General features: G+C 38.4%; 1 protein-coding gene across 1 annotated transcript; it reads left to right on the top strand.

Annotated features, from left to right (window-relative positions):
* Nucleotides 1–1,865: 1,865 nt before the first annotated feature.
* lnpa (limb and neural patterns a) lies at nucleotides 1,866–14,362 on the top strand. The gene is made up of 13 exons (XM_033618253.2): nucleotides 1,866–2,002; nucleotides 2,998–3,099; nucleotides 3,470–3,511; nucleotides 6,506–6,693; nucleotides 6,776–6,834; nucleotides 6,945–6,985; nucleotides 9,023–9,106; nucleotides 9,203–9,254; nucleotides 9,349–9,570; nucleotides 10,684–10,789; nucleotides 11,358–11,428; nucleotides 11,739–11,894; nucleotides 13,355–14,362. Exons 2-13 carry the CDS (start codon nucleotides 3,073–3,075, stop codon nucleotides 13,525–13,527), a joined length of 1,221 nt encoding a protein of 406 aa, XP_033474144.1. The 5' UTR covers nucleotides 1,866–2,002; nucleotides 2,998–3,072; the 3' UTR covers nucleotides 13,528–14,362.
* Nucleotides 14,363–14,746: the final 384 nt, after the last annotated feature.

The following is a 14,746-nucleotide window of genomic DNA, read 5'->3' as shown; positions in this document are numbered from 1 at the left end:
AGCAAACTATGACTTGTTTAGGACTCGAAAGTCAAAGTTTAGGACTTAGGACTTGACTTGAGACTTGAAAGCAGGGGCTTAAACATAGGCAGTGCAGGTAGTGTGATTGCACTGGGCCCCCTGGGGTGGACAGGCTGGTAGAGAGAGCTGGCCCTTGCAAGTGATCCAGATTGCCATCTTGGAAATATACCTGTGTTCAAATGATTAAAATAAAATGAATGTGAATTTAAAAATGGTGCCATTTGCTATGTATGCCTTCAAAAAAGGCAAACCCCTTCATGTCATGTTTTTCTTTTTTTTTAGTCAGTAGCTATCTAAAAGAAAATGATACGCTTTTTCTATATAAGCTTTAAAATCTATAAATACACTATAAAAACTATTCGGTTAAATGATTAATATCTTAATTTATTTTATATTTTTGTCAGATATGCAATGATGATTGTTGAGTAATATGTATTTTGACATTGTCCAATGTCAAGTCACTTTTGCCCTGTTTCCACCAAGCACTGCAATATGGTACAGTTCAGTTCGGTACGCTTTATTTCCGTTTCCACTGTTAAAAGTTGTAGATGGTACCAATCAAACCATTCCCTACCATTCCCACCTACACACAGATCAGGTACTAAAAGGTGGAGCTGTGAACACTGCAGTCAGTTGATTGGTCAATAGTGAATGGTCACTCTGCTCAGGACTAAGTTGTGGCTGGTTTTGAGGCCTACATAAACACTGTTCATACCGTGGAGAACTTTATACATTAGTAAACTGTAACTGTAAAATGACAGGATGTTTTGCTGCCTCTTGCAGCAGCTGGAGTCAGAGAAAAAATAACATAATTCACCAGGCAGACTGCTGGCGACTTTTGAAATGGAATGTTACTCAATGCACAAGTGGCGTGAATCAATCAACACACATTACATTTCACTGTAACAACTTTGGCCATTCCATAAGTTTTATATGACATACACTTTTAGTAACATGTGGATCTTCAAGTGTTTATATATAAATATATCTTCATTTCAGATAGTTTATGTGAACTGTGTATATTCTAATCCTCACTCAGAAAAAAAGTGTTGCAGAGCACTGTTCCTGTGGGCTACGGCAACACAAACCCCCAAGCTTGCCCGAGAAGGACTAAATGCACAATTGTGTCAAGACAATACATGCACGAAGCCCTGCGATAGTCTGGCGACCTGTCCAGGGTGTACCCTGCCTCTTGCCCAGTGTCAGTTGGGATAGGCTCCAGCCCCCCCCATGACCCCTAACAGGATAAGCGGTTACAGAAAATGAATGAATGAATGAATAAATGATTACATGCACAATAGAGTGCACTCAAGCCCATCATAATGGTCCAAACTGGGGCCCATTGTAACTCCCTTATGCCACTGCTTGAGAGCAAAGACTTGAAACTTATTTGTGACTTGCAAACCAAAGACATGGTCCCTCCTCTGCCAACTGGACCTCTCAGTAGTAACTTTAAGACATCACTGTGGTAGATTATACTTATTTTAAAATCCACATTACAATTAAAATGAATGAATGAATGAATAAAAATGTATTTTAGTATATTGTCCAACTTTGACTAAAAGTCCTCATACATATGTACATTCACCACTCCTCATAATTCTGTACCACTAGTACCAATGCAACCATAGCTACAACTATAACTACTTATATTAATGGCCGGCTAAAGTTCATAATATTAGGTGTCAGATAAAGCAAAAAGTTAGCACGCTGACACTGAACGGACATTCACTGTTTTCCTACACCTAGATGTACATTAAATCACTTACCATTACTTTAAACATAGTGACATGAACAATAAGTTGGCCTCATCAGACTCAGACCAGATTCGCCTGGGGGCCGAGGAGAGCTCATGGCTCATGCTGCTCTTCTAACGGACACTCCCCCATCTTGCTTCCCTCACACACACAGCCTCCGTGTAAAGACAGGAGGAGTACAGTCCTGCCACAGGCTGTTGAAACCGGACAACTCTGCTAGTAAGGTAAATACGCGCCTTGTTGTTCAAAACACTCGGCTGTGATTCATCCGCTTCCCACCTGCATTATTTAGCGTAGCTTGTCTTTACAAATAACGTCAACTAACTTAGCAACGACTGCTAATACTTATTGTGATGAACGTTGGCTGCTTTAGTGTTAGCATCACCTGCTAGCGGTTAGCTTCCCATGTTTAGCTAGTGGTATGGCAATGCTAACGCTAACGGTTTACTCCATTGGTGTGTTAAGCAGGTTAAGAAGTAATTTAGCAAACAAAAAGCGATATAACAGTTTTGTTCTTCAAGGTTAACGATACCGTTAGGTTACCGTTGGCTTTAGGCTAGTTAACTTCCTCGTGAAATGTCAGTTGCCTTGGAAAACAAAGTGAAGTTAAGTTTGCTAACTTAGGTTAGCAAGGGTAACGTTATCTTAGGTGAGCCTGTCTCTCAAGTTTTTAAGGCAGTGTTTGAATGAGTTTCACACGTCATACAAAGACTAACTTTACAATAACTTTAAAGCGTTTCGTTTAAGTTGTGAACAGTCTTACTTTAGTGTATATATGTTCACGTTAGGTTGCATTCAGATATAAAATAATGCATTACAATACAGCAGCATTGCAATGCATGTTAAGGTTTGTTTTGTTGAAACAGAGTCTGCAGGGAGGATGCAACTTTAAAGTTATTTTGGAGGCAGCTATTTGTGGAGCTGTTGCATTGTGTTTCCAGGCACTGAAAGATGTTTCAGCTATTTTGTCCACTGCATTTAGTGATACATCAGTAATGGTAGACTACATGTTAGAAATGCTAGACTATTTCAGGAAGAAGCATATTAGTACAGCATGTTATAGTTCATCAGCCTCACAAATAACAGCCTCCAAAGTTAAAGCAACACTTCACCAAAGCAGCATTGCAATGTACACGTAAGCAGCTTTCACTGCAGGAATGTTGTATTAGCTGCATGCACCAGCTGAGGGTATACTGAACCCCATCACTGTTGTCAACAGGTGGAGAGAGCTTATCTGAGAGAGAAAATCAGAGGAGGGTCCCAGTAACAGAACACGCTACAATCCTTCATCAACATGGGGGCTGTCGTCTCACGGTGGAGGGTTTGTTTTCAAACTTTTAACTTAAGATTTGATACTTTGCAAGCTGATATTAGACCTGCATAATCCCACCACACCGTACTTTACGCACAAATAGTAGCAGCATGCTTAGAAAGATCTACATAAACTATCACAATTCAGATGTTTATGCAAATTCTCTTTTTGGCATCTCTATTTATTGGTATATTTGCATGCCTAGGCTTACTAAAATAACATTGCCAACAGTGGAAGAAAACACACATGACACACTCAAAAACTGTGCAGAAATGATGAAACAGGAAGTTTCCAGATCTTTTCAAGAAGTTGCTTATTGTTATTGCAAATGTCATCATTTCTTCTGTCTGACTTAAATTTCAAAATGTTTGTCTTACAGGCAAAACCTTCCACTGTGGAGATTTTGGAGGGTATCGATAAGGTATGCAGATGAGATAGATTGCCAAAAGTGCTGTTTTTAATTGTCTAAAACATATTTTATTTAAAACGTGTAGTTTGAGAAGTTTTTCTTTTTCATATTTGCATCAGATGTGTGAAAAAATGCAGTTTATTTGCTAAAGGACAACAAATCTATGCCTAACCTGTGCTGTGTCTAGGCTGACAAAGCGTACATGAACAAGAAACATTTTCACAAACATTACCAAAACAGCATTTGGCATATATACACTTAAGTCATTCAGTGAGAAGAGAGTCTATACTATATTTTACCATTGTGGTCCTTATTGAAGATTTAAAAAAAGAGGGAGAAAGTGCCTCATGCGAGAAATTCAGCATTGTTTTCTTTATTCTCTTATGCCCTGTTTACATTTGAGCAGTCTTTTCCAATGAGTCCCTTGAGGTTGGGTGCGTCCAAGCTTGCAGAAGGCACCCGCTGTCAATCAAATGAGTGAAACACAAATGAAGCATTATGAGTAAAACTGACCAAAGGCATCTGTTAGTGTAATTATGCCCAATGATGTTGATAAAGCCCACACAATCTAGAAACGACCACATGTTCTGTACAGACTGCACAGATTAGGGACTGTTTACACTGTGGCACCACAGTCAGTGGAACATATCAAGTGAAGGTTACGAGTAAACGACTTATTTGCATTTACAGTACTTGAAGGTAAGAACTTGGGTTTTATTTTTGTAGCTCTGGCCATCAGTTATATTGGTTATAATAACATACTCACCAAAGTAATTGCCGAGATCTGGGAACACTGTGGCATTGATTAAAAGATAGGCCGAAACAAGCTATAAAAATAGTCCGTCAGATAATCATGCAGGTTGTAAACAAACTTAAAGTTTGCGAGATTATCTAAACCAGTTAATTTGTAGGTGAAACTTAAAGTGAGTGCACCAGGAATGTCGTTAGTACTCCCCGTTGCACTGGAAAACCTTAATTGCAACACAACTACAGCAAATTGGTTGGTCTGTAAACTTTAATGGCACACAGAGGACAAATAGGGTAATAATTTTGCCATTCCCCTTTGCTTCCTTTGCCAAATAAGTTTGGTCGACCTGGGGGTTTGTTTACAACCTGTCTGATGCTTTGAAGATATTGTGTATTTATTTCACTGGTGCTCAGTGACCACTTAAGCCTGTTTTTGATATAGAAACAGTGCTGTGGAAGACATGTTCTATCAGCAAGCATCTTTTGACCATTAGCAAAACAGATGTGTCAACGAATGACAGATCAGCTTCTTATTTGCTGAGTGACGGGGCTTTAGTGCTCTTCTACAGTTAAGCTAGTGTTAGGCTATTTTCGGCACCTGTCCTTGGTGCAAGTGAGACTACACATATAGTGGAAAGGTCAGGTGGCATTGAAGTTTTGAAAAGATGGTTGTTCGTTTTCCTCTTGCAAAATCATGTCATCTGTTATGAAAAAATATGTTTGCAATAACGTTTCTTCATGTGCATGGTTGCACCACACGTACAGAAACACATGCATTGTATACTTTAAGGTTGAATGTGAGATCTGTTTTTCCAGTTCTTAGAGTGACAGACACACATGTTACAAGAGAACCATAGTGACCAGAGTGCATCCCATTCTGTCCGCCAGCTATTTATGGATGGGGGTAATCAGCACTTCAACTCAGTGGTATAACCTTTCCACATTAAAAAAAACAAAAAGTTGAATAAGACATTTGTTAATTGCAAATGATAATGAATTACATAAACTGTTGTTTTCTCTGCCAGAAGAGAAGTTTGATTGTGATTGGACCAAAACCTTTGTTTGGTGTGCTCTTACTTTCAATGCCAAGTACTTCTCTGATATGCTGCATGTTCACCTTTTGAATTTCCAGTCCTGCTAAAGACGCTCAATGGCTCATCCAAATAGAATTTGCCACCGTTTGCATGTACGTTAAGACATGATACCATCTACACTGCTGAGACACATAGCATGAAGGCATTTGTGAAAACGCTGGACTGGCAGTGTGACATACCATGCTGCAAGTTTGCACTTAAAGGAGAAAACTGTTAATTCTCAGTTCTGTTTCAAACTCATCTGAATGTACAGTATCAAAATGGCAAAACTAATACTTATTTCCCACAGAGGCTTATATTACATATAAATCAAATTCTATAAAGATATTTAGGGATAAATTATACAGGATATTGGCCCAGCCCTACTGGGAAAGCCTGATGTGAAACTTAACTTAAACATTAATGTCTCACTTACTTAAAGGTATACTATGCAGGAAATGTCAGTTACTGTCTGTAAACAGTATCGCCAGTGAAAGTGAAAACCAACCCCACTTATTCCTCTTGGCATTCGGCCCAATATATTTGCATTTTTTCGACACTGTGTCCACAATTCTCATCGCGTCCTCTTGAATGTGTGCTGCTTATGGTTTGGTCGCTACCCTTTTTAAAACTCCTGACCTCACCTGTACGCTGTACCCAGGAGCATTCTGAGCACACAAAAAATAAATAAATTCTTTAAAAAAAAAAAAAAGGAAATACAGGCAGTCTCTAGAGATAAATACATCACCACACACTTCTAATGGGTCCTAAGTGATGATTGTGTTTTAGGAAGATCCTGAAGAGTACACTATTGTAACAAGAGCTTCTTTGACTTACCTAGATGTTGTTTGTAGGTGCTTTCTCTCTTCATGTAATATTTGCACCATGAAAATATAAGGTGTGGAGGATCAGTCTCACTCGTTTGCCTATGGAAATTCCTTTTCTGTTTATATATAATATGTGTGTTAAAATATGCAAAATGTATGCAAAATTACTCATAAACAAATCAAACTGATGCTCAAAGCAATGAACAGTGTTTCACTGTTGTGCTTCACATGAGAGGAAACTCTAAATATGTGTAAAACAATAATGTTTATTCTTATGGCCAAAGATAACCACAGTCACTGTCTCACTAACAGAATTCCATTTGTTTCTTATGTAACACTGATTTCATTCTTCCCCACAGAATATACAGACTCTTGAAGAATACAGTGAGAAGAATCAGAGGCAGTTGAAGATATGGGTCGGGCGACTGCTTCTGAACTCGTCTCTCCTCTACCTGATCACGTGTATAGTTGTGTATTTCTGGTATCTACCTGAGCAGCTGATGGGGAGGCTCATATTGTCTCTTCCCTTCCTAATATTTCCATTGCTGTAAGTGTGCAAGATCATCGATCACATTTTCACTAAACTGTATCTGCAGTGTAACCTATTAACCTTTTTTCTTTTCCTTTAGAGTTTGGTTACTCCGAAAATTGCTTATAATTATTTTTTCACGAAGAACTGAAAAAAATAGTAAGATCATTTTTGCCATTTATACATAACTCACCACATAATGGTAATTTTTGCTTATGTTAAAACTGGTGATGAATTTTAAAGTGAAATGTCTGTCTTTTATTTTTCAGATGACAAATTAGAGGATCTTAAAGCACAAAAAAGGAAAATAGTACGTGACCTTTTTATATTGATCCAGTTTCACATATATTGTCGATTGAATTTTGATGTATAGTTGTTCGTAGCTTTTCACGGCAAAGACTTAAACAGCACTGTCACCTTGGATAAGTTTAAAATAGCCCAGCATCTTGCGGCTAACAAAAAAAAAGATTGCATTCAAGCATGGACAGAACTGCCCCAAAATGACAAATTGAAGATAAAACACATACAAGTAAAAACACTTTTTTATGACACAGAGCTGAAATGCGTATTAAGTATTTCACTGCTGGAAAGATGGTCTTTTTCGTAAAACTATCTGTGCTGTAGAAAGACACAAATGCTTTGATAATGGTGCTACTTGACCGGAGAAAACAGAGGAAAAGGGCTGTGGCGTTTTCTTTTGCTCAAAAGTGAGAAAACCTACGACTACTAAAATTCCCTGTGCTGCACCAGACGAATAAACGCTCCTGCTGGTGGGTGATGTAATGTTTGTCCAAAAACAATATGGCTGCTGGCTGGTAACAAATGATCACGTATTACAGTCAAGCAGTAAACTAAAATATGTTTCTGAAAACATTTGAGGCAAGAAATGGGCAATAGGTTTTTTCTGTGTTTTTTTTTTTTTTTCCCCATAATACAGAAAACAGTTTGGTATCCACGTCTCGTTCACAAACTCTCAAATTACAGCTAAACAGTTTGGCCAGAGTTTTAGTCTGCTTCTATACTCGTTGTGTTCGTGATGGCGGCAGTCAATCAAAAATGAAGAAGTACATCGGTAGTTCGAGCAACAGCCCTAGAACCAGCACAAATTTGCTGACCAAATGAGCAGATGGCAAATGGCAAGATGGAGGGAGGTTTACCATAGTTCATTTACACATACCACCCATATTGTTGTGACACAAAGCTTGTTGAAAATCAGCAAAGTACTCCTTTAAAGACTCGGGTTCCATGTTTCTTTTTTAGTAACTAAATTCCCAAAATCTTTTTAAAAAAAAAAAAAATTTTAAAACTTAAATATGAGGCTTACAGAGTCTGTTTATAAAGCAAACCATAGATTGGTATGTGCATAAATATGCCCCATTTAGTAGATATGTAATAGTTCAATGATTTTTGAAAACCAAAGTGTTTTGAGAGATGATGCATCATCAAAACACAAAGTTAGTAAGTGGTATGCTATACTCTTATATATGTTTTATTGTTCAGACTCACCACGTCACTCAGTGTAGCGGTAGTAGTTATAAAGCCATTACAAAAATTGCACCAGCAGCACCCTACAGATTTTCTCTCCAATGTCCCTGAAATTACCTCTGCAAGCTTGAGAGACCTGCAAAGTGACATTTCAAAAAACAATTGTCATGCATCTGTGGCTCGCACCGTGGATGGATAAGTGAGAGAAACTTATTATAAAACTCATAATCTCTGTAGAACGCATTGTAATTTTGATGTCTGGTGGTCTCCAGTGAAGTGAAGACTTGCACCTCATTCTGCAAGTTGTGTAAGAAGCCCTGTAGTATTGCTCTTATTGATCCTCTCAGCATTTTGCAGCAAGATACTTGCTAATCTGGGATCTGTACAGACAGTGTTTGATTGGTACAGTGACTTAACCCAGTAAACCTCTCCGCTAATGTCACTTTAATTAATAGCATTTAGTGCAGGAAAGAAATAAATCTGAGAAATTGCTTGTCATCCTCTGTCAAGTCTAATAACTTTCAATAATTAGGCCTGATGGATTTTCACACTCTCCATTATCGAAGTAGTGAATGTAATTATTCTTCATATTATATGTAAACATTTAGAAATGTATGGTACTTAAATGAAGATGTACAATTTAGTGAAGAACTTCCTGGTTCCCTTTCTCAGTCACATTTACTGGTAATGTTCTGGTAGGTGATTCTAAGATATTAATAAAACACCTATTAATTACATCAGATGATCATTAGATAAGTACTTGTCAATAGAGCTGCTGTTGTGGGAATAATTTCTTCTGCAGTGTATTGGAAAAATGATGTAACCATTTATCCTATAATACTTTGTCATGTCTTCATTTTAGCTTGAAGAAGTGATGGAGACAGAGACATATAAAAATGCAAAAATGATTCTGGAGAGATTTGATCCTGATTCCAAGAGGAAAATTGTGAGTTATTTTGGCTTACTTCATAACATTAATCAATTTATTTATTGTTTTCCATATTAAATCATGCTCATGTGCTCTTTTGTTTTCTCTTTAAAGGAGCTTGAATCCACTCCAGTTGGACCTCAGATGACTCCAAAACCAGGACAAGGTAGCAATAAGTTTTGAAGACAGTGCTATTTTCCCAACTTCTCCTCTGACATTTCCTACTATTGTTAAGCAACCTGCAATGTTTTCTGTGTTAGAGCTCCGCCAGCGCAATGTCATCCCAAAGACCCCCCCAGTCGTGGTGAATCCTGCAAGCGGAGCAGCCGCCCGCCCTCCTCTTGCCTCTGGGCCCACCTATCCTGGACGAGCTTCCCACTCTGCTCCAGGTGGACCCCCAGAGAGGAACCTGTCGGCTATAGCTGCTCAGCAGAGCTTGATGAGGAAGCCTGTGACCCCTGGAACACCTGTTCCAGGAGTCGGTGAGTTACCTGCACACAGGGGGACCACATCATAATGTGGTCGATTAAGGTGTGATTTACTCTTCCCTGGCTCTGTGTCCCCAGTTGCTCAAGGCTCTGTGGTGTGTGTTGTCAGCAAGGGTGGTATATATTATACAGTAGTTGTAATGGGTAATTGCATAAATGTAGTTTTCAAATATATTACTAAAAGGCACAACCTTTCTCAAACAAGTGTATAATTGTGAACTAAGATTAGAACTAGGTGCTAACTTTTGATACAGTCAGAATATTTACTCAAGAATGCGATGCTTGTGTTTTATGTTTTCGGTTGCTTCTAGAGATTTTAACAGCCAGCAGGCCAACACGTTAAAAAACTTTCCATAGAACAGTTGCTGTGTATGGAAGACATCTGTGGAGTGCAGAGTTATTGAATATTCAATATAAATTATTTCTGGACTATGAACACTTAATAGAAGATGCAAATAAGTGCAAACTGATAAGGAAATGTGTTCCTAGAGGAAGCTGCATGCTGTAATTGCCATGTGGAATGCCAACTGTGAGGTATGCACGAATCAGGATTACATTAACTATGATTAATTAGCCAGACCTGCGTTTGTTCTCTGGGCAATGGTGGTGGAATCTCACTAAATGTCTTTTAATGCTTGGTGAAATTGCCTTTGGCATTGGGAACACCTCGCAAATGGTTTACATGACTTGATGTTATCACCTGCTTCTGCTGAAAATTGAAAGTGAAAAGCAATTTGATACAAAGAGTCACCACAGAGTTTCCATATGTTGGTAAATTAATAACCAGCAGGATATTGAGACTCTGCCAAGTCTCACAGAAATGACCAGTCATCTTCCTATGATTGCTCTTGATGTTAGATTATATTAATTACTACTCACCAACACAGCAGGGATTCTGGACGTGCTTCGCAAGTGAGATCCAGTGTTAATTCATTAAGAAAAAGGGGGCAGGTTTTTGTAAAATTCATCATGGTTTGTGCAGTAAACTGTGAATCTCAGCCTCACTGTTTCACTTAGTTTTTACTGTCAGTAGCCTCCTTTTTTAATGCAGTTTGTATTCAAGACTACAGACTGTGTCTAACAGGCATTGATGTTGTGTTTTAACAGGGATGCACCCCCCAGGCCCGCCCCTGGCCAGACCTTTGGTCCCAAGGGAAAGAGGCGCTATGGACAGAGTCATTGAGTATCTTGTTGGAGATGGCCCTCAGAACAGGTGCACAACCTCTGCTTTTGAACACAGACTATCAATTATGGTTGGGCAATACTGGTACCGGTTCTGGTACCTGGAGTTCGGTACCTGTTCTTGGTCCCTGACTTTCTTTGTGATAACAAAAATATTATTTTTAAACAAGCTGCAGGGTGCTCAGTGCTGCAGTGATAGTTTTGCCTTGCTGGGAAGCTGATGGAGCAGCCTCAGAGCTCCGTGGCTGGCTTCCAGGCTTCGGGGCGCTTCATGGCTCTTTTGCCTCTTGTCCAAACCCAGATGTGCGCTCAGATACCGACATTTGGCACAGATTAATTTAACTTGAATCAGTACTCTGTAGTACCGATGTAATTTAGTAGATACCATTAAAAGTACTGAGTTTGCTACCCAGTCCTACTATCAATACACATATATATATTGTATATGCAGTTTTAGGGGCAAGTATTGTTACTGTATGAAGCAGGTTCTTATCCAACTTATAAAACTGCATCGCTAAGTTATCTTTTATGTAATATAATCCCTCCAATCTCCATGCACTGTATGCTGTTTTAACTGGACTGTCTTTCCTTCCCCATAGATACGCTCTTATCTGTCAGCAGTGTCTGTCCCATAACGGCATGGCATTAAAAGAGGAATTTGAATACATTGGTAAGACTTAGAGAAACACAACACTCTTTGTCAGTCTCCATCAAACACTGTGCCTTCATTTGCCCTCTAGCATTTGGCAGCGTAGTATATCATATGGCTCTTAAATGCCTCTGCCACTACCAACCCCTGTAAGCAAAAACGCAACAAGATTGAATATGCAAACCAGCGCGACACATCAATCTGAAGTGTTTATGCATCTCAGGCATTTTCTGTCATTGGTTCATATTCATGTATATTAATCTACGTCTGTTTTGAGAATGTATTAGGGAAGTGACATAAACTATATGGTGTTTTATTTGTGTTGTTTCAGCCTTCCGATGTGCGTATTGTTATTTCTTGAACCCTGCAAGAAAGACCAGGCCTCAGGCACCCAGACTCCCCGAGGTCTCTGGTGAACTGAAGATGTCATCTGAGGCACCGTCACCATCACCTGCTGCTGACTTAAGTGGTGACCAGTCTGTTTTAGGTGACAATGACACTCAAGCAGGTTTTATCCATATGAAGCATCTGCCTCTGAAGTAGGGATGGGCATTTTGAGTAATTTCCTTATTTAAGTTCTGGTTTTAAATATTACAGAGTACCCAAGGACTTGCAAAAAAACAAAAGCTTTCCTTTTTGCACTGCACAGATTGTACCGGCTGTTTAACATTACACAGCTTGCACTGCACATTCGTCATGTTTATTTTGTCAAAATACTTCCACACAACATTCCTATGCCTGGTCACTATTTTCCTTGTAACATTAGATCGACAGGGTTCCTTTGGATTCTTAAAAAGTCTTAAAAGGCATTGAAATAATTATGTAAAAGTAAGGCCGTAAGTGGTATTAATATGTCTTAAGTCAGTCTTTCAAAGTCCTAAAAATGCTGAGAGATAGTAAGAAGGATTTTTTGATTTTTTTTCTGATGTTTCATTTGAAAATCTCAAAATAATTAGCAACATCTTTTTTTTTTTTTTGGATAAATAATTTACAAGATGCCTTTTGCATTAAGGTCACATAAGCTAGCGAAACCAGAAATGATCATGTTTTGTTTCCAGCCGGGATGCTCAGAGTGTAGGATCCACTGTGTGCTAGCTGTCAGTTTACCCTGGGCAACATGAGGAAGAGCAAATTTAACGAATATTGGCTATTTAACCAAGATTTCGCAGCATCTGAGACTGGTATAAGGCTATACATTCGAGGCTCAGTGTGTTTTTCAAACTTAGCATGGTGGGAATCAAGGCAGTGGAATCTCATATGTAGCGCGAGAAACACAAAAATGCCAAGAAAATCTCCCAACAAATGCCAGTTCTGTTCTACCCCCCGTTTCAGCCAAGAAACCAGAAAAGCCACATTTAATGTTACAGTAAACATTTGGGCAAAATTGTCCTTAATCCTGAGTACCTGATGTTAGTTCATTTTTTTTCTTCAGTTTTAGTTATTGCAAATTTGGTCTCAAATTTTATTTGGAGTGGTATTTAGAAAGTCTTAAATCTAACCTGCCATAAGCTGTAGTGACCTTGGATAAAGTGATTTTTGACTGAAAACATTTTCTGCGGCTGTGCAGATCTCTCATTTTTGCTATATGGATCTGTGAAGATATTCATTGATGGCAGCTACATCTCTGTGCCCAATCCAAAATTGTCAACTTTTAATATAGATATGGTCAATTTATGTTAATTTATTTTATTTTTTACAAAGCAAATATAATAAATAATTAAATGAAAGTGATACATTGAAAGAATACTGAAGTCTAAATCAAGCACTCATTCACATCCCTACTCTGAAATGTAATGGTCATGCTTGTAATCAAATTATACCAATATTAGTACATTTAGAAATAAAATGTTAAATTCTAGACTCTGTTGTACACATACAATAGCGTCCATTGTTCTTATATGCTTATTTGAAATGCCTGCAAATCTAAACTAAACTAATCTCCATCAGGACAAACCAAGCTGGCTGATGTCTCAGCTGAAACAGACACCCAGGAGCCAGGCACACCAACAACCACAGAGCCCAGCTCTGCGTCAGACGGCCAGAGCACCCCAGAGTCACAAGATCTGCCCTCTGAGAAATCTGACGGAGAGCACGACGAGTCTGCCATGGAAGTGGAATAAAACAGTGGAGTGGTGATTTCAACACAAGTCAGGCTGGAACTTTATTTTTTCCTTAGAAGAAATGCGATATAACGGTTAATGTATAAGTAAATGCCGTGAGTTGGAGTAACACAACAGTAAGTCAGCAGTTGACGTGATTTTCAACTTACAGTACAGCTTGTCCTTTCTTTTGAGAATTGCTTTTATATTTCTAGCAATAGCAATGAATTAAATAGTAAATCTTTAGCTTTTAGTCGCCACCACCAGACATACCACCAGTATGATTACATGTGTAGCCCATTATCACGTTAATCAGAGCAATAAAGATTTTGCAGCATTAATTTTGTTTATGATGTATATGAAAAGTCTTGTCCCATCCTTTCCTTTTTCCATATTTTATTTGTTTTCACCTGAATGTCCAACAGTATTCTGTCAGAGGTAATTGGAAACTGCAGAAACAAAACAAGAAATATGTTGTGGGGGAAAATTTTATTTATGGGAAATTATTTATAAATATTTTTCTATAATGCTGTGCCTTTGGTGACAGTGTTGACCGGGGTACTCTGCAGCACGGTGGTGCTAACAACATGTTTACACAGCTACGGTACCGTACTAGGAATGCACATACAGTTTGTATTTATTGCTAAAATGGGAGGGAAGGAGATTTATGTCAGTACTGTGCAGCTACCTTAAGTGCCTTTTATATTTTAAATCTCTGCTCCAGAGTGTTGTCGATAAAACCTATTTACATATAGACAGTAAAGTCATTTAACTGTTTACACACTGTATATGTTTGCTGAATGTCAGAATTCCTGTTGTGTATAAATAATACTAAATAAACTTTTGAGAACATATATTTTGTGTGTATTTGTGCTCAGTATCACAACCCTCATATCCAGATAGATATGTTTTAAGTTTAAGTTTATAATGGGGATTTATTTGACTGAAAGCAATTGATTATTTCAGAATTTAAAAAGTGATTCTTCATTAACATTAAAATACGAACAGGAAAGGTCAACCTAACATGTAAAAAGCCATGATGACAAACACTCCCATGTATCCCCGCTACCTTCACTGTGTCATGCATTTTAAATTGCTGCCCCATTTCTCTTCCGGCCAGCCTCTCGCCAAGGAGCATGTTTAAACAGTCTGTTTTCATTAGCAGGCCAATTTTAGCTTGTGATCATTTTATTTTAGCTCATTGATCATTTCAGACAGCATAAGATAATGGCACTGACAC

Source organism: Epinephelus lanceolatus, chromosome 14 (assembly GCF_041903045.1).
Source record: "Epinephelus lanceolatus isolate andai-2023 chromosome 14, ASM4190304v1, whole genome shotgun sequence".
Lineage (NCBI taxonomy): Eukaryota > Metazoa > Chordata > Actinopteri > Perciformes > Serranidae > Epinephelus > Epinephelus lanceolatus.
The sequence above is the reverse complement of the archived record's forward strand: the minus strand, read 5'-3'. Positions and strand labels throughout refer to the sequence as shown.

Coding starts and splice junctions, on each gene's coding strand:
- lnpa (XM_033618253.2), top strand. CDS start 3,073: ATGGGGGCTGTCGTCTCACGGTGGAGG. Junction 10,790..11,357: donor GGAGATGGCCCTCAGAACAG/GTGCACAACCTC, acceptor CCTTCCCCATAG/ATACGCTCTTATCTGTCAGC. Junction 11,429..11,738: donor AGAGGAATTTGAATACATTG/GTAAGACTTAGA, acceptor GTGTTGTTTCAG/CCTTCCGATGTGCGTATTGT.